The sequence below is a fragment of the Haliaeetus leucocephalus genome, unplaced genomic scaffold, assembly GCF_000737465.1.
Source record: "Haliaeetus leucocephalus isolate CR32 unplaced genomic scaffold, Haliaeetus_leucocephalus-4.0 Scaffold848, whole genome shotgun sequence".
In the NCBI taxonomy this organism is placed as follows: domain Eukaryota; kingdom Metazoa; phylum Chordata; class Aves; order Accipitriformes; family Accipitridae; genus Haliaeetus; species Haliaeetus leucocephalus.
In genome coordinates, this window is record NW_010973284.1 from 16,499,562 (window position 1) to 16,519,421 (window position 19,860).

A 19,860-nucleotide genomic window follows, 5' to 3' on the forward strand; every position below is an offset into this window, starting at 1 on the left:
TCTGGTATTGTTTCATGCAGTGGTTCAAATCAGATGATGCGGTTTGAGCTCAGGTGGCATCTGCATAAATCCAAGGTCCTGTTGGAAATGCAGAAAATGTTGGCATTTGTTTACTGGATATTAACACTTTTTTCCTTTAAAGAGAAACCCTATCTCTGGCAACAAAAAAAAATTATTATCTATTACTGAGAATGTAAGTCCCATGGGCACCACTGCTCTGCTCATCTTTACTATCACTTTAAATTTGTGATGAGAAAAAACTTATCAAAATGTTGCATTACCTTAAATTTACAGGGGAAGAGAGCTTATTTTCCTTCTATGTATCTTTGCCCCCCTTTTTCTAAGTCACAGCTACATTTGCTTTTGTTTAAGACTGTCCTCTGAAGCAAGGACTGCCTCTTAATCTAGGGTCTGGTTTTTCGGATTGGGGGGAGGTGTCAGTCTCCATATGTGTAATATAGCATGTATATCTGCACAATCTAAATAATGATATTTAAGCTGTGGTTGACTGTAATGCTGGGGATAATTCATGAATAGCATGACATACTGATTAAAATCCAGAATGATGCTACAAGCAAAGAATCAAAAATAAATGCAAAATGAATTACTGCAATCTGGTGTTATTGTAGATCTTCGTGGTTAAAGCAATGAAAATTTAATCAGATACATTATTTTTCCCTAGAGTATTTGACCTTGTTGTGACACAGCTGACAGTAAAGAGCTATTATGGGGTTTATTTAAAAAAAAAAAAAAAAAAAAAAAGAAAGGAAGGGAAAAAAGAGCAGTGTGGTGTTTTCTAGTGCTGTAGTATGCCTTGGTTCTAAAGTATTGTAAAAATCACTGTGGTGGGCAATAATCCTTCAAAACCAGCATCTCCATCCACCAGACCATTATAAAATATAAGTGATGACATCATTGATCTAGCTTAGGGAGTAAGTAGATTCTGAAAGGAATAATGACTGGTTGCTATGACAATATGCCCCTCGCCAGCTGCTGATTTGTTACTTGAACACAGGGTTTTACGTGCAAGATCCAGGCTCTGCGTGATAAGCTCTGGGTCTTCCTGGTTCAGTCTTTTTATGCTGTTCGTCACACAGAAAGCTGGAAGCTGATGAGGCCAGACCATCAACATAAAATACAAGCAGGTACGTCTGGCATCAAATGGCATTAGAATTTTTTAGCAGTTTGTTTAGTAGATAAAATGTAGGTGGTATTGTGGAGCCAGATACAAATTAAAGCAATGTTTGTGATGCTCTAGGTTTTTGAAGTGGTATTTTAGAATACAAGCATGATAGCATGCTTAGCTTGTTTCAAACATGGAAATCAGCAAGTCATTTTCTGTGAAAACTCTCCCCCTTTTTTTCTTTTTAGCAGTGTATGTAATAGGAACCAAAACCATGTAGATTTATTCTATTCTTATTTACAGCTACTCTAAATTATTGAAAATACTGCAGTAGGATTAAAAAACCTTATCTGTCTCATTTTTAAGGAGATAAGCACTGTGGATTAATTAAATTTGCACAAAGCAGATTATCTGTTCTATGAATTCAGTTTCTATCCTTTACTATTTTTTCCATAATGTATAAATATTGCTTATCTCTTGCATAATGCTTATCTCATGCACTGTGAGTAAATGCAGATAGCTTGAGTTCACAGTTGATTGGTATTGTGATATTGTGTATGCTACTGCAGAGAGCCCCTAAGGAGCTGCATAGTGTTCTCTCCAAATTTTAACAGACAGCACTCCCAAGAAAAAGGAGGTTTTGTTCTGAATGTTTCTTTGTTTTGAAGTACGCAAGTATTCTGAGGATGCGGAACTGATGATGGAGTTCGGGTTATGGTTGAATATTCGCTTTGACAGTACAGTGTTATAAAAGAATGTGTTGAAGGCTTCTCTAAAATCAAATGACTTTTGATTCAAAAGAGAAATAAACATTTTGGTGTCCTTTTTGTTAAAGACATTAGTAGCTAGGATATGATAGTTATAAAATTGTTTATGCCTATAGGTAGATGAAAATTTTATTCTACAGTTACATGCTAAGAGAAGGATGCAGTGACAGTCTTTCTAAGCATGATTTAGGGATGTAGTCAAATAACATTTCACTGCTACTGTATAAAACAGGTTTATGATTTCTTTCTGGATTATAAAATCCTTCAGAAGCTCAGGAGCTGTCTTTAGAAACAAGTGTGTGGGGTTTTTGTTTTTTTTTTTTTTTATTTTTATTTGAGGTGTTTTATTTTTAGGATGATCATGTCCTTATTGTAAATAATGTTTAGGCTGCTTTGCACTAGTGCGTTCAATACAAAAAAATATGTAAGACCAAGGTGTGCCTTAGTTGTCCAAAGTCCATCTTGCCAGAAATTGTTTTGTTTTCTTTTAGATTAAATTATAACTCTGAGCTAGCATACATTTTATATGTAAACAGACAGGCTGAAATGTTTGCATAAATTATCTGTTTTTAATTACAGCCAAAATGATTACACAATACTGGTAGACAGATTTTAATCTTCAGGTGAATTATGTCTGGGATAACTTAAATCAACTTTCATCTTAAAGATTTCTGGTGGTGGCTTATCTTCTAGAGGTTTAACCTATATAGAATTAGAAGGCTATAATAGAGGAGGAAACATGCCAAAATAAGACAGATGATATTGTGGGGTTTTTTCATTCACAATGTGTCTTGTGTTTTCTTAGGCACAAGTTTGTATGGATTTTGTCTTAATATATTGGTATGTATTAATGTGCAGAGTCATTGCTAGAAAAAGGATTAGATCCCTGGGGTGCCATTTTCAGCATACCTTTTGTGTGATTTTTACAGACCTATATAAAAATTATTTTTAGTATCTTCAATAAGAATTCAGCAGAATTTTTATTTGTGTTACACATACAAAAAATGTATCCATGTATAAATAGTATGTCACAACATAAGGCACGGAATGCTTAAATTTGTTAATACACTTTTTGAAAACCTTTTTCCAGCTGGAATATTAGTACAAACAAAAATGAAACCTTATCGATTCTGGGTCTGTACAGTGTCTATAAATATCCTTTTTGTATTCTACAAGCGCAATTGATTTAAAGGCTTTATTGAAAAATGCTTCCCTTCCAGAGTAGACCCATCAAAAAAAAAGGGGGGGGGGGCATTCACTGCCTGAAAATTCCACATGACAATCACAGGGATAACTCTCATGACATTATGCTGCATGCTATATAAAGAGGCACTATGATCTTACTGTGTACATTTAGATTTTCTGGCTTTACCACTTTTGAAAACTAATGTAATTTACTTTAATGTAATTAATGTCTTTAAATAGTATAAATAAATATTCTATAAATTACAGTACATCACTTAAAAGTCATTAGTACTCTAAATTTGAAGGTCTCTTTTTTTTGTAAATTGTGTACACTTCCAAAGGTCTCAGTGCACTGCAAGCTTTAAGTGAGCTGAGTTTGGATAAACAAAAGTGTGTCTTACTATGGAAATGGGGAAACAGAACAGCTAAACAATGTGCTTATGGCCATGTGACCTCATTACAGATACCACATTTTTTGTTCTGAGCATAAAACCATGTATTTCCACTTAACATTTGCCATGTCACCAAAATTAGCCTTCCTAGAATAATTATAGGACCCAAAGAACTGCTTTCTGATTTCAGATTATGTTAATTGAGTAGGCTGGATTGTTTTCTGTCTCCCTTCTTTCCTGCTAAATAGTAAAGAAACCACTTGTTTCTTTTACAGCTGCATTTGACAAGGGTGATGACCGAAGACTTGGTAAAAAACCTGTATTCAGTAGTTCTCAGGTAAACATTTATATCCAAACATTAAAAATACTCAGAAGCTTGCAAACAAAATTATTTTCATCATGTGTTTTAAATTAAATATTAATTTCTAGTATTACTTAATGGAACTTGCTTTTAAAAAAATTTTTTTTTTTCATGAACTGTTATTTCTGCAGAATCAGTAATGTCCATTACTGGAAACATCTTAGGACTCAGCCTACGCTCTGCTACATTTTCAAACAGATAATCTCAAATAAAAGACAGGAATTTGTGTTCAGAATCTCACATTCCCCTGTTGCTACGTAATGAATCTGATCTGTTTCCCAGAGCAAATGGTTTGCTACTGAGCTAATGAATCTCTGCTATTATCACAAGCCACCACAGCACTGAGTCTGTTATGCTCCCTGCCCTGAAAAAATATTTTTCAGTGTCCTCAACAACTCTTCTACAGAGACTCACACTCAAAACTACATTACTATTTGGTAGAAAAACAGTATGGGTTTGACATGATTTGATGGTCTTGGATATGTTGCAATGACACTGGTATCTCAAAGTTTCCATTTCATGCATTTAATTCTCGATGTTTCAGTTTATATCTTTACCTGAGAGAGAGAATAAATGTTGTCATTTATCTGGTGGGTACACTAATGGTAATGGTTAAAAACATCACATGTATTATAAATTAATTTGGGGGGGTTTGTTTGTAATAATTCATATTCTTTATTCCTCTTTGGAAAATATGCACATATAACTCATCAGCAGACACTAATAATATAAATAAATATTACAGAGTAATTTGTCCAAAGGAAAAGTGAAACTCTACTTAGATATTTCTATATCCTCCATATAGAGCAGTATTTCACATGAGATTTACTAGGCATTTTAGTTATTTCTGGTACTTTTATATGTTTGAAAGCCAGAAGTCTGAGCTAAAATTTTTTTTTTTTTTAATTTATGCTGAATCTTGTTGCTTTGGATTCATGTACTACTTTAAAAGTAGCTGTGTTTCAGAAATGAAAGATTATGGATAGATTTTATAAATGTCTTCTGTTTTGTGTTTGGTTTTTTTTCCCTGATGCTTTTTTTTCTAGCTAAACAAATCTATTACCGAATCTGTTGTTATAAGGAATACTTCCTGGACAGAACACAGCAAGAAAGATTGCTGGGGAGATTCTTCCACTAATCAGGATAAAATGAAATCTGATGGATTAGGAGCATCTGGACATACGTCCAGCACCAACAGAAACACTGTTAATAAGGCTTCAAAGCATGAGGATGTTAAAGGGAAAGATGGCAAAAAAATGGTTTCGAAGATTACTAAGGATTCAAAACCTGGGGAAAAAGCCTCTTCACCAAAGGCTAGAGCTGTTATAAAGACAAAAATAGAAAATAATGGAAATGTGAAGGCTGAAAGCATGCTTACCAAGCAAGATATAGAAAAGACATCATCTGCAAGTGGACAAAAAAATTCCGGAAGTGGCAAAGGACTAAAGAACCATGAAGGAAAAATTGCAGGTGCCAGACCTAAAGTGCTGACAGTAACATCAAGCGTGCAGATCAAAACAAAACCGTTGAAAAAACCTACAGGGAAGGAATCTCCCTCCTTAGTGACTGTTGCAGGAACTTCCAGCAAGTCAGCAAACTCAAACATAGATATCCAGACTGCCAGTGAACAGGCAGAGGAACTCAAAGAGGATAAACTGGTAGAGGAAGGGAAAAAACAGACTGGTAATTTTTTTTTTTTCTTTTTTTTTTTTTTTTTTTTTTTTTTTTTTAAACATTTGTCCCAGGCTGGTCATACACTGAAAGCCAGCCTGGGAAGCTTTAAAAAAATCTATAGATGGATGAGAGTCACCTTCTTCCCCTGTAAATGAATATTAACTTCAGATAAGAATATTACATTTCTCCTCTATTAACTGACTTAATTTTATTATCAACTGATAGCCATATAAAATGGTAAAAGTTTTACAAGTTTAGCATCTATGTTGTTTTCAATAGCCCATCTTCATATATTATAATTTTTTCAGTACTTATATGCAATGCCTTTCCCCTTATAATTAACTTTGAATTTACTTTACAATAGTAAAAACAAAGCCATCTGTGAAGACACCAAATGGAGTCGCTAACAAAAAAAAAAAGACTGAGCTTGAGGCTAATGTCACAACAAGCAGGTATGTTACAAACCAATATGCTGTGTTACATGTATGTATGTGTGTGTGTATATATGTTTGTGAAAAAAGTTTCAGGTGAACTGTTAAACTTACTGTTAAGTCAACATGTTCTTTTTAATCTGAGAACGGTTGTCTATTACATGTTATTAGCAAAACAATTTGAGTTAGATATTGGAAACATTGCTGTAAAGATAAAATTGGTTTGGCTTTTGTGTTTGATTGTTCCATGAGAATAATTTTAAAATTGTTATACGTCATTCAGAATTCTGCATACTGGAACAGTTAATTACCACACAAGGTGTTGTAAACTTACTTTAAACTTTCTGGGATAGCTTAGATTAAATTGGACAGGAAGACAGCTGAAGCACTGTGAAATTGTGAAATGGGTCATTTACAAAAATACATACATACATACAGGTTTTATTTTCAGAAAGTATACCTTTTAGGTTGCATTTTCAATGTTTATATATGTATGCATATTAAAACACATATATTGCTTGTTTAAATGTAATTAAACATTGCCAAATCTTAAGCTTGGAAATAATGGATATAGTAATTTCTTTGCAGTCTGACAAAAAAATCAACTGGAAAAGGGTGTAATGAACAAAATGTACAAGCTGTTCTGAAGAAAAAAGTGAATGTGAGTAGCAATTCTGCAGCACAGCAAAAGGCTCAAAACACACCTACCAATTCTCCCAAGAACCAAGGTAAAGTTTCGTACCACAATGAAATGGTCTGCCATTGTTATGCAAATCTTTGTCTTTTTTTCTTTTTTTTTTTTTCTTTTTTCATGCAAGCATTTGGCAAAATCTACAGAACAATTCTGTTTGTTTTCCATATTTCACTTTTGGTGACAATCCTAAACTGTAAAATGCAAATGAATGTGTGTCAACTTCAAAATATTTAAAAGATGGTCTTCACTGCCAGTTGTTTTCTTCGCCTTGTTTAATCTGCTTTGCAGAGTCTTTTATTTGCTGATCCCCTGCACTTCTGCACTTGGAACCATGACTGAATTCAATAGAAATTCTGTAGGTCAAGCATTTATAATATGCATCAAAGATCTGGACTGCAGACTCCTTTATGAACTGTTAGCTCATACCTCCCTTTTTTTGGTGATCCCCCCTAGCAGTAGTACTACTGTTACTGACCTACCCCACAAAGGAACACTTGATTTCAACAGCTATTTATATCAAGTGTGGGAAATGACATTGTAGACCACAGACAGGAAACCCTGCTTTTTAAAGATACAAAGTGTTAAGGATGGAGCTCTCTTTAATCCCATTTGGACTTGGCAGTTACTGGGGGGGGAGAAAAAATATTCAAGTTACATTATCTTAAATGCATTATGGTACAGAAAACACAGGTCCTGTCAATTTGTGGTCATTAAAGATATGGCAGTATTTTCTGACTGAGCAGGGACATTAATTCTGGTATTCTAATCCCATTATAACTAATGTAATTATTTTCTGCCTAGTTTCATTTCCTCTACAATATAAATTGAATACAGTACTCATCACTTCCTGTGCTAAGCTGCTGTGCAGTGCTTCTATGCACTACTAGATAGCTGCTGCTTTCTACTCCAGTCATTACTACTTCGGTTACAGGCTGAGGTAATTCCTTTACGTATAGTCTATGAAGTGCTTTAGTTTTAAAGATGGCAGGTAAATGCAAGATGGTATTTTTGTCTACTATTTAAGATATCAGTTCTTAATTCTTTAACAAGCCTTAAATCCCTAAGTTACATAAAAAGTTGAGTAACTTGCTTCTCAACATAAACAAACACTAACATAAATTTGGTGAATATACTTTGACTAGCATATACAACCTTTATAGTCTTTTTTTTTACTGTTTGTCAGGACCTCAGGGAGAATCACCAAATTCACTGAAATCAGGAATGTCTCCAAAACATAATGAAGAAAAGAATGTGTTGCAACATCTGGTTCAGACAACACTCCCAGAAAAACATCCTTCAGCCAAGAAGAGGAGCATTAAGCAGTCACAAACACCTGTAGCAAAAGCCACCGCAAAAGTAACACCTAAAACTTTGGTTCCGTCAAAGCATGCCGAGATGATGAATAACAAAGACCCAAAACCAAAAATGGCTGGGCAATCTGTATTAAAATCTCAGTCCTCTGCCCAAAAATATTCAAGGAGTGAATCTCCTGTTGTCCAGAAGAATGTGCACACCTCTGAGCACAGAAATTCAGGACAGAAACTTGAAAAAAACATGGCTGATGCTGTGGCAGGTCAGCTTCATGACAGTAATGAATGCTATTCTGCAAAGCAAAGTGAATCTTTAACATCTGGGATGGAAAGTAGCAATGAAGATAAACTGCTGGCATCCTGTCAACCCAATAAACAAAAATTATCAGATCCTTCTGAAAACATGGAATACAAAATACAATCCGAATCTTCTTCTCCTCTAATTACAGAAGAAACTATTTCTAAACTGCACATTTCACTGCAAAATGAAATGGAAGCAAGACAAATCTGTGGAGGTCAGACTGGAATTAAACAGATTGAAGATACAGAGAAAGATGATAATGCAGCTGAATTTCACTGTCATGCACAGTCTTCCAGTGATGGATACTCAGACTTTTCCAAGGAAACGAATCAAAAGGCTACTGCTTCAGGAGAACTGGTGAAACATTCAAAAGCAACTGAAGTCTGTACTAAGCAAAGTAATAAATTAAACTCTGAAACAGACCTTAACTACAGTGAAAATGCTTTACCAAGCTTTTCCAGAACGATAACCAATAAAGAGGATGAGACATCTCCTCAGATTCATATGGAGGGATTTCTTACAGCTGATGAGCTGCATGATACATCAGCCTTGACTGAATACAAATCAGTTACAGCAGATTTAGATGATGTTTCGGAATGTTCTACAGAACAAATAACAGAAAAATGTTCACCTAGTTACACAGAGCCTATAGATCCTACAGAAATGCCAGAAAACCAAGAAAATGCAGAAATTCCCTTTGTGGACCACTGGAGTACTGGTGCACTAGATCCAAAAGAGAGTCCTGAGTCAGATACTGGCAGTGCAACCACATCCTCTGATGATATAAAACCAAGATCAGAAGATTATGATGCTGGAGGCTCTCAGGATGATGAAGGATCCAATGAAAGAGGCATTTCTAAATGCAGCACTATGTTATGCCACGATTTTCTTGGAAGAAGCAGCAGTGACACAAGTACACCTGAGGAATTAAAAATTTATGACAGCAGCCTAAGAATAGAAGTGAAAATGAAAAAAGAGGGTTCTGATCTCTTCCGTGTTAATTCAACGAGTGATGATGAAATACCAAGAAAAAGACCCGAAATCTGGTCCCATCAAGAAAGTGCAAGGACCAGTACTAGAGAAAGCAAAAGTTCTACTTTTGGTAATGCACAGTTTACTCAGGAAGCAGACCAAGTTTCTTCTTCTGCTGATGAAACAGAAGATGACAGATCTGAAGCAGAGAATGTTGCAGAAAACTTTCCTCCATCAAATGTTCCTACTCAACAGTTCCAAGGAATTGATAATTTAGCTTTTGAAGATGCAACAGAAAATGATACTGCAAGTCAAGAGTTTTCTAAAACTAAAAATTTCAAACGTTCTGTTTTACTTTCAGTAGATGAATGCGAAGAATTGGGATCTGATGATAAAGTGGAAACTCACGCTTCACATCAGCATTCAATAGATTCTCTTACTCCTTCAGAAGTATTTGACAGTGTTTCTCAAGAGCACCATGGAAAGACTTTTTATTCAAGATACTCACTGGAAATTGAAGATGGATTCCTAGACTGCAAACAGCATAAGGATAGAGACAATAGATCAGGTAAAGCTGAAAGTTCTCTCCTACATCTTTATGGCACTGAAATCCCAGGGAAGGAGAATCAAGGTGCTTCAATGACTGAACAAAATTGCCCAGAGAAAGTATATTCAGCAGCTAGTCCATGTACAGGAGAAGAACAAAAAGTAAATACGAAGAACGAGGTGGCTAGTGAATTTCACCAGTGCAATAAATACTTAGACAATGATGCAAAATCTCAAGAAAGACCATGTCATTTGGATCTTCATCAGAGAGAAACTAATTCTGATGTGCAGAAGAGCAGCTCTGCAAAACCTGTAGAAGCCAGTAAGAATCAGATACTGACTCAGGAAGGTCAAGTGAGAGACAGTCAACCAGCAACTACTGAATGCGCTAATACTGATTTACTTCCAGGTAATGTACAGAAATAGAAACATTCAGTCATTCAAAAACAAAGTAATAGGGAAAGCTTTGGCAATTTGTCTGGGATTGAATCCTGAACTGAAGTAATTTTGGCTGAAACTATATTAAATTTAAATATTTTTAAGTATTTCACTTGGGTAGAGAATGCTTGTCCGTTTGAAATATCCGTCAATACCCTGCTGTTCAATGAGAAACTTCACTACAAGAGATTTTATGTAATGCTAAAAGAAAGATTGGATGCAGTTGTCTGTACTTCAGTTATTTTTGATCCAATCTAACATTGACAGCATCAGCTTTTGATGGAATCTTAGTATTTGTTTTGTCTGCTTGACAACATATAGTATGTCTGAATGGGATGTGCAATAACTAAAGTAAAAACCTTAACTAAAGCGCACTGAACTGTTTACCTAAACAGCTATATGCATTATTGTTGTATTTATTTATTTATATATTATACACAAACTTGGATCCTTCTCCCACTGAATATAACTGAATATTTGCCATATACATCAGTGGGAGCAGGTTTGAACTCTGATTTAGAGCTGATATGTCTAAAATTCTAAATTTTACCAGTAAAAGCTTATTTCCTAAAACAGAGATTATACTTAGAACTAATGCTTATATACAGAGAAGTTCTAACTTGTTTCATGTAGTTAGATAACTACTTGTCTAGTTTTGTGTTTTGTCTTCTTTATACCAATAATTCAGTCTGTTTTATCCCATCAAAAATATACAATAGTGTTGATTACAACTATTGTGTATTCAAGAGTAATGAAATGCTGATGATGATCTATGTTCAGCCAGACCACAGAACAAGAAGACATTAAAAGTTGTACTATTTTATTTTAAGTTTGCTTGCCCTTGCCTGCAGCTGCCCTTGCATGTGCAATTTAGAAATAAGCCTGTGGATAAACAATTTTGTTTTTAATTCTCTTCTAAGCTGGCATAGCTTAAGTCACCATTCAGTAATCATTCTCTATTAATTCCCTCCATGCACCTCCTGGTCTAAATTTAATTTATGTAGTAAATGAGAAATTTCATGTGCATTAAGTGTATATTTACATTGTCATTTTCTGTATCAGAAACTTAATTATGGAGGTTATTGTTAATTACCAGTGGTGATTGCTGCTTTAATTTATAAATCATACTTTGTTTTTTACATAGGAAATAAATGCCTCAAATTTTGTCAATTTTGTATAACCCTTCACCCCCCCTTTTTTAACCTGGTTGGATTGTCCTTCCTGAATGAGTTAAATTTTGCTCTACACAGCCCTGAGGGGAGGATCATCTGCAATTTTTACATTGTACAGTATTGTGAATTATTTCAGGAGACATAGATGATTATGACACAATGGCACAAACCTGCATGTATGAGCATCGGCCTTCAAAAACCCTTTCTCCAATATATGAGATGGATGTTGGAGAAGCAATTGAGCAGAGGATGGATTCAGAAACAGCAGTTCTAGATGTGGATTTTGAAGATCAGCAGTTTGCAGAACAGGACTGGACTCTTCTCAGGCAATTGTTATCTGAGCAGGACTCAAATATAGGTTTCAAAAACTCTGTTCCTGAAGACCTTAACTTAGCACAATGTCTTATCAATCAGACACTGTTTCTGGCACGAGATGGTTCGAATCCTCAGGGTACATCACAAGTTGACACATTCAGTAGGTGGACTGAACTAATGTCTCCACTTGATGATTCTTCAGCAAGCATTACAGTGGCAAGCTTTTCATCTGAAGACTGTTCGTCCCCTCAAGGGGAATGGACAATTCTTGAACTGGAAACCCATCATTAAGGTGATCAACTGTTTGCAGCTGAACTCCAACCCATTCCCCAAATCTATTTTTGATGAGTTGTTTCCAAACAGTAATGAAATACTGCATCAGTCAAGAACAAGCAATTCTTGATACTGAGGCAATCTTTCTGATATAATGAGGTAAATACGTTAATTTATAATCTAGATTTAATCACAAGTACAAGAATTTTTCAAGACTTACATGTCTGTCTTTTCTAAAAATGAACTTTGAGCATGTATTTTCTAGAATTGTTAGAAAAATTAGATGACATGAAAGAAAAATCTCAGTTTCCACTCTCCCTTTTATCTTCCTTTCTGACATTTAATACTCTCATTGAGCAAGAATTTAAAGATGACTGCACAATTAGTAGAGCTATTCCCCTCTCTTCTTTCCCCATCTCTATACGGTGACTTCATTTTACAACAATAAAGATTCACAATGGTTGTGTTGAAAGGTGATGTGTGCCAACACTGCTTTAAATGATGGAAATACATACTTACATTCAAAGAAAACGTTTCAATATGAATTTGCCTTGGGCCTGATTAATATGAGCAGCTTGTTTCATCTGTTTCTTCCAGATTTGATTTTTGTATTTGGTTTGTTTTGTTTAGAATTTTCCAATAAATTTTTTAAATTGTCTTTCCTTTAAGTATAAGACTTCTGAGGGTCTGTGCTATAGGAAAAGCACTGTTTCTTTCTTGGAAATGCACATATTTAAGTAAATATTTTTAATGGCATAGTGCATGAATTCAGAGGAGTTGATAGAATGCTGCTCCTGTTCTAAAAAACAGTATGTCTGATATCTCCAGAAGTATATCTCAGTCTGAAGTCATGGTCAGTGTTACATTAGAAGTCTGATGTTGACTAGAATTGCCTTCAGGCTTCAATTCATTATACTTGCACCCTTCTGATGCTGTCTGAGGCATAGCAAGATTCTCAGGAATTTTGTTTTGTTTGTTCTCATAGATGCTACATTTTTGGAGGGGTAATGGGATTCTTGCATCTTCATTAATACCTCTGGTGTAGCTTTTATATTGAGACTAAATGTCAACATAACTATTCTTCTGACTAAGAGTGAAATAGGATATATTCAGTAGTGCTCATTATGCTGCTTTTGGCTATTAATTTGGGTGTGGATACGACTGTTTATTGTCTTTTCTGATCTGATGGGGGAGGAAGGGAGTAAGAAACTATTTGTAATTCTTACCAAGTCAAGCTCCTCCTGAAACATATAGGGTTTTTTCCCTGTAAAGGTTAGGCTCTCTAAGATATCTGCATTATGGAAATAGTAAGGCTTGTCTTTCACACAGCTTAAAATCTAAACAGGAGGTATTTTACCATCTCTTAGTCATTAACAGAAGTGCCTTCAGAGGTGGGTGCCATATGGCAGTAAAAGGCTCCTAACAGGTGGGGGTTTGTGTTAAAACTATTTAAGATAAGAGCACAACTTAAGCTGACTGTAACCACTGATAATATGGTCAGTTTTGCAAGCTTTTGCACAATTCCAACAGTGCACCTTGATTTTCTTTAGAAGCTTCATTTCTTTTTATCCATAGTCAGAAACTCTTCAGTTCTGTGGAAGTATGAAGGTGCCCCAGCATATGACTAAACAAGTTACAGCTTGTCTTATCTTTGGACTTGACATAATAAAGAGCTCTGAGGCAAAATAGTTTATCTACAAAGCCACTTTGTTGAACTTCTGATACAGAAGTGATGTTTTATTTTCCCAAAAATAAATGGAGGAAGAATTTTATGTCATTCTTTAATATCAAGGCAGGAAAAAAAAAGAAAAGCCTTCCTTTCTCTCTGTGTCAATGCAGAAGCAGGACTCTAAATTCAGGGAAGGAAGATGTTCAGTCTCATAATAAAAATCTTTCCCCTAGTCTTTTAGCTTTTAGCAACATAAATAGTTTGAGATATTATAATTCAAAATATTTTAAATGTAATATGCTGTATTTACCGCAGTCTTCATATTGAGGGAGTTAGAAGAACCTTTAAAAGCATAAATCATCAAGAAAACCTCTTTTTCACCTTCAAGTTTACAAGGTATAGCGATAGTGGATAATCTTTTGGATAACTGAAAGAAGTATAGTATTAGCCATAGTAAAAGATGAAACTCTATAGAAGCTCTCACAGAAGGCTTGAGGAATGGTGTTTTCTCAATTTCTATGTAAGAGACTAAAGTAAAAGTTATTTACAACAAAGTTTAATCAACTTTAAAATCCTGATGATGTTCTGGTAGTGGGCATTCACATGTTAAACAACATCACATCATGGAAAGGAGAAGGTAAAAGATTAGGAAAAGTAACAGAAAGCAAAAGAAGGCTTCCTTTTGTCTATTTTTTGCTTTACCCAGATTTTTAACTTCTTACTGAATTGAAAAAGTAACACTGAAAAGTGGCACACAAAGTTCCATGTTTGTCATGTGAAATAAAATCATATATAGGGGTTTTTTAATTGTTTACTTTTCCAGTTGTATGAAAATTTAATTAGCTTCTCTCTTCAAGTCCCCAATGATGTTGTTGCAATTCTGTTAATAGTTTTGCAGTAGACCAGTGATTAAGATTTGGTGTATTGTTCAGCTGGTACGTATGCAGCCATAGAATTCAGCTTCACACAGCCAAATAGTCTCTGTAGAAATAGCAGGAATAGAAAGCGGTGTTGGTTTTAATTCGTGTTACCAGAGTGCCTGTGAGGCTTAATCAGCCCAGCATCCCACTGGCTAGACATTGTACAAACACAGAACAAAACCAAAGACTTCCCACAGAGTGGTTATAATCCAAGTTAAGACAAAAGACAAAAAAAAGAAAGGATGGAAAAGTAAAATGAGAGTGTCAATATTTGTTTAGCTGATTAGCAATGGTTTCAGCACACCATCAGTTTAAATATTGTCATTTTTTTCTTCTGTATGCATTACAAGAAGGGGAAAGCAGAGGGTGAGATTTGGAGGGTGGGTAATAAGGGAGCTGTAAGAATCTATATTCCTGACCAGCCCTGTGCGCCATCTAAACTCTGCTCCTGTTTGACCTTGTTTAGTAGTCCCTCCTTATTCAGGAGGATGTTCAAACTTCAAGCAAGTGTAGGTGGCTATCTGTTTAATAGTATCAGTCATCTGAGTTCTCTGGAATCCTGCTCATGCTTCCTGACAGTGATTTTGCCAGTGTATTGGCCTCTTGTCTAAAACATGAGAGAATGGACAAAGGTTTGTTTGAAAACTTCATATATAAACAACCAAAAGCTAGTGTCATGGGCTGCAAGTGAATAGTGATTAAGAGGTCCTGAGTGACCTCTAAAGTAAGGCAAGGTATATATATCTGATGAAACAGTGAAGAAACTAAAGAAAAAGATGGCATAGTCAAAATAATGTTTAAGAATTTACCTTTGCAGTGGTTTTTTGAATGAGTAAGAGCAGTAAAATTGCTTTGTCAAAGCCTGAGAAGACAATGTTGCAGTCAACAGGTGATACTGACAGCTTACATGAGACTGTTATGTGAATGGGTAAAGATGTCTGTATCCTACAGGTAGTAAAAAGAAATTTAGTGAAATATCAGTGAAATTTAGAGAAGACCCAGAAATCAGAGTTTAAGATAATGACCCTGGTTTTGCCTACCTTGAATGACATGTTATGAAAGTGAAAAATAAGGAGGGATGTTTTATGTGTAAGGATGCATTAAGTTTAAAATAGGCTAGACCTCCAAAGGGTGATGTCACTAGGCATAATTACCTTTTTTGCCTGGAAAATTAAGAGTCTAGTCTAGAATGGAGAAGCCATTCTGCAGGTTTTTCACATATAGATGCTAGCTAAAATAGTATTTGTGGAATAAATCACCAAAAGACCTTTTGTGGAGGGAAAAGATTAGGAAATGGAGGCCCAAATACTTGGAACCTTACAGGAAACTGAGGAAAGTGGAGGTTCTTCCAAATGATCTCCTCAAAAAAACCAAGTAGGGAAGCAAAGGACATAAAGACGGTGACAGGAGTCAAATGAAGATGACAGGATATAAGGAAAAATGCACTATATTTGGCTTCACTGAATATGGCCCACAAGAAGATGAGTATAAAATAGCAGTTTTGAGACTGGTTAAGAACATGTTCTTAGGGACTGTGATCAAAATGAGATATTGGCTTCCTCAGAATGAAAGGCAGACAGATGCCTGTTTGGTAGAGTATGACAGAATTACAGGAAGGAAACTGAGCTTAGTCATTAAGAGACAGGGAACAGTTAGAAAAGCATGTCAGTTAGTTAACAATACATTTTGGTTTGTTTTTTAAAGGCATAAGGTTATACCATATTTATATACTGTGGCAAAAGAGATGAGGAGACAGACCTAAAGTGAAGATCAAGAGAGATTAAGTATGCATGAAATGAGATCAGCAGGCAGTCTGGGCTGCTACCACAAGTGATCAGATAAGAGCGTAAGAAAAAACAAACATCTGCTTTTATGATAGGGGTAGTGGAAAGGACACTCCATATATTCATCATTTTTCCTCTTAGAAAAACTTGCTGTAGAATAATAAAATTACAGAAAAATTGCAGAAAACCCATGGAACTACAGAAAAACACAGGCTTGAAGGGACCTTCAAAGGTCTCTAGTCTAACCTGCTAAAAGCAGGGGGTAAGTTCAAAGTTAGATCAGGTTATTAGGGCCTTATCAAGGTCCATAGCACGTAAAACAGTAATAAAGTCAGCAGGCAGGAACACGGTGCTCACGGGAAATAGTTATTTGAGATAAAAATATTCTCATTCTAATAAAACTACTTTGGCATTGTTGGAAAAGATTAGTAATGAAGTACAAGGAATATGGCTTGCTTAGCAATATTTTTAAGTTCTGGATGATATGTGACTGAACTGTACACGTTTAATAATCTTATTCCACACTTTTTAAGGTTTTAAATTATTTCAAAGTTACACTGAATTTTTGAGTTTGCAAATTTTATTATTATTTTGGAGGAACTAGTGGGCGAGAGAACTTCCCATATTTCTCACAAAGACTGTCCATAGGATCTGTTCCCCTAGCATTGTCTATCTCAGTTTCTTTCAGGGAATATGTACAAGAAAAATTAAGGCACCTGTTCTAGGTACAGATTGTAGGAGACTATTTTAAAACTTTGAATATATATTATTGCCATCTGGAAAATAATTAGCAGCATGCTTATTGCACTTTGCTCCAGAAAATCTAAACCTCTGCATGAAGGAATTACGAACTGCTATTATGTGTTCATCTGTTGCTCAGAACAAAGACATTTAAGAAGTCATTATTTTGCTTCCACTAATGTCAAAAGAAAAACTCCTGTTGACCTCAGCTGAAGCAGGTTCAGGGCTTACCTATATTAAATGCATGTACTAGAAATGCTATTTTTCCAATATGTCTATTTCATAGTTTTCTAGTTTTACTCTACTAATAACATTGTACAATTGTAGACATGACAAATTGCAGCTAGAAAGACTTCAATTTAGGAGTCATAATTGTATGCATTCTGTTAATATTTCATGACTGGGATGATTTAACATTTGTACGTTGATAGATTATATTCTTGCCGGGACGACACAGGAATTGAGGACAAAAGACAGAATGAGAAGTAGCAGCTTTGTTAAAATGGATGATTCCATGCAAATGGGCTTTTAGATTTGAAATCCAGTATAATTAGAAGCATTCATCTCTTGCAGAAAAATCCATACTGGTTTTCAGCCCTATCTCTTGAACACAAGCTATATATGCTATTTTGGAAAAATAAGCTTTAATGTGTGCAATTTTGCAAAAAAATTACAGCTCAAATCTATTCTTTGGCTAATTTAAAACCAAGCTTCCTATTGACAACTACTATGCATGTTTAAGGAAACTAAACCTATAACAGAGGAAAGTGATTTATATAAAAAGTAGCTATCAGTTGGGGAAAAATACTGGGTTTGGTAATATTTCTTTTTTTTACCTTTGGTAACTAGTAACTGAAGAAGCTATACAGTCCATGCATGCACACACACCTGTTTATTTCTTGCATTTGACCCTCCTTTTATACTTTGCTTTGCAATCAATACTGTGTGGTCAGTTAGGCCACAGTTCTGCAAACATGGGAACAAATCCACTCAAACATTTGTAGACTGGCTTTCAGGTTAACATTCACTTTTCAGAAAGGGTAATAGAACTGGCACTGGGGGCAGGCACTGTGCATACTTGTGGTTTCATTTGGTAGTCAATGAGGTTCTAATCCGGATGAACCATCTGCACACAGTTAAAGTATGAAATAATAACAGAATTCCATTAAGTTGCTTCCCTGTTCTTGATTTATCACTGAAGTTCCCAGCTCAGAAGACTGTTCCATTAGAGAAATCAAAGTCCTCAAAAGTCTAACTTTTTGCATTACATGCAACAAAAGATCTTTCACTATTGCACAGTAAAATATGAATACTGATCAGATCTTCAGTAACTGAAGCCTCAGTATTTGGGGGGGGTTGACTCAGTAACTAGATATATTTAACAAGGACATTGATGGTCAAAATAGGTTTTGTATGTTAACAGAAGATGACTTAACAGAATTAGAGTAAGTGCATATTCTGGTGAACCTGAACAGAGGCTCATGTGCAAATTTGGGGACTGAGCCCAGGTAGTAAAAAAAGTGGTATAAAACCCATCAGGTTTTATATTTATGAATGCAAGTAAAAGTGACTTGGCTTTTTCTCAACTCCCACTGAAATAAGTGAGCGGTATCCAATCTACATTTATAAAAAATCAGGATATTTTTAAGTGTCTGAACAGAAAGACTGGTAACCCGAGTAAAAATTTTGGCTCATATAACTTACTTTCTAACTGTATGAGCCAGTTTTGAGACTGATCTCACCAAATTACTTTAATCTACAGCATCCTCATTTATGTAATCCTTATTTAGTCATTTGTGTGATTTTCTTACACTTGTGTTTAATGGAATCATTTTAGTTCTTCACTTCTTTTTTTATAACCCTCTTTTGAGTGTGGCATGGCATCCTGTCTCTCAGTAGAATTATATCAATGTGCTTAAGATCAGTATAAATAGGACAAACCGTATGTACATGCCAGATTCAGTGTAGGTAGCATAAAAACTTTTTGTTACCTTCATAGAATGAGGTAATTTTCATGTGTGTCAACATGAGACCCACCTATAAGTCAAACCTCCTACCTGTAACAAAATGTCCTCCTCTATCTTTGTGGTAGAGAAGGAAAGTTCAATCTCTACTTTCTGGATTATCGTGTTCTAGTAATCAAGATAATTCCTATATATGTGTAACAGGATGCATCTGGAGAAAAGTTTGAGTCACTACCTGTAGTCCATGGCTTTATAGTCCTAGAATATTTTGACCACTCAGCATTTGGGAGGGTGTTAAGCTCTCAAACTGAATGCTTGCATGTTTTCCACCTGCTTGCTTTTCAAACCCAGATAATTAGCTGGGGCCCAAGTAACCATATTTCCAAATGACTCCTTGTGAACATGGTCTTCTGTTTCCAGAATCTCTGTACAGTTACATAGTCCCACAAGCTTTCTTCTCCATGCTACATACTGAAGATTCTTAGTTGATTTCTGTATGACAGAAAACAATAAATCCTATGTGTAACTTAAACATTGAGTCATTGTACTTCATTGAACTTGTGGACTGCTGCTATCAATTTTTATCTGTGCTCCGTAAATTGCAAAGTAAGCGTTACTTTCCTCTTCTATCTGTTTAGTGGACCTTCACTCCTTTTTCTCCTCTAAACAGAAAAAGCTACTTTTTCTTGGATCATGTCATCAGAGAACAAGACAGGTGATGTGTGTGAAGATGAACAATCAGTTCTCACGTAAAAATCTATAGAAAAGGAAGATACCTATGTAACTGCCCTACAAAATCAAAAAATGGTGCTGATTTAGAACATAATG

General features: G+C 35.3%; 1 protein-coding gene across 1 annotated transcript in view; it reads left to right on the forward strand.

The window, feature by feature from the left end:
- The window catches only part of LOC104841235 (uncharacterized protein KIAA1107-like), a 37,320-nt gene extending 24,970 nt beyond the window's left edge, over nt 1-12,350 (forward strand). The window contains exons 11-17 of the mRNA XM_010582754.1: nt 1,016-1,145; nt 3,743-3,804; nt 4,875-5,511; nt 5,867-5,954; nt 6,522-6,661; nt 7,811-10,165; nt 11,503-12,350. Coding sequence (XP_010581056.1) covers nt 1,016-1,145; nt 3,743-3,804; nt 4,875-5,511; nt 5,867-5,954; nt 6,522-6,661; nt 7,811-10,165; nt 11,503-11,972 — 3,882 coding nt within the window. The 3' untranslated portion in view covers nt 11,973-12,350. The remainder of the gene's footprint in view (nt 1-1,015; nt 1,146-3,742; nt 3,805-4,874; nt 5,512-5,866; nt 5,955-6,521; nt 6,662-7,810; nt 10,166-11,502) is intronic.
- The last annotated feature ends 7,510 nt before the right edge of the window (nt 12,351-19,860 follow it).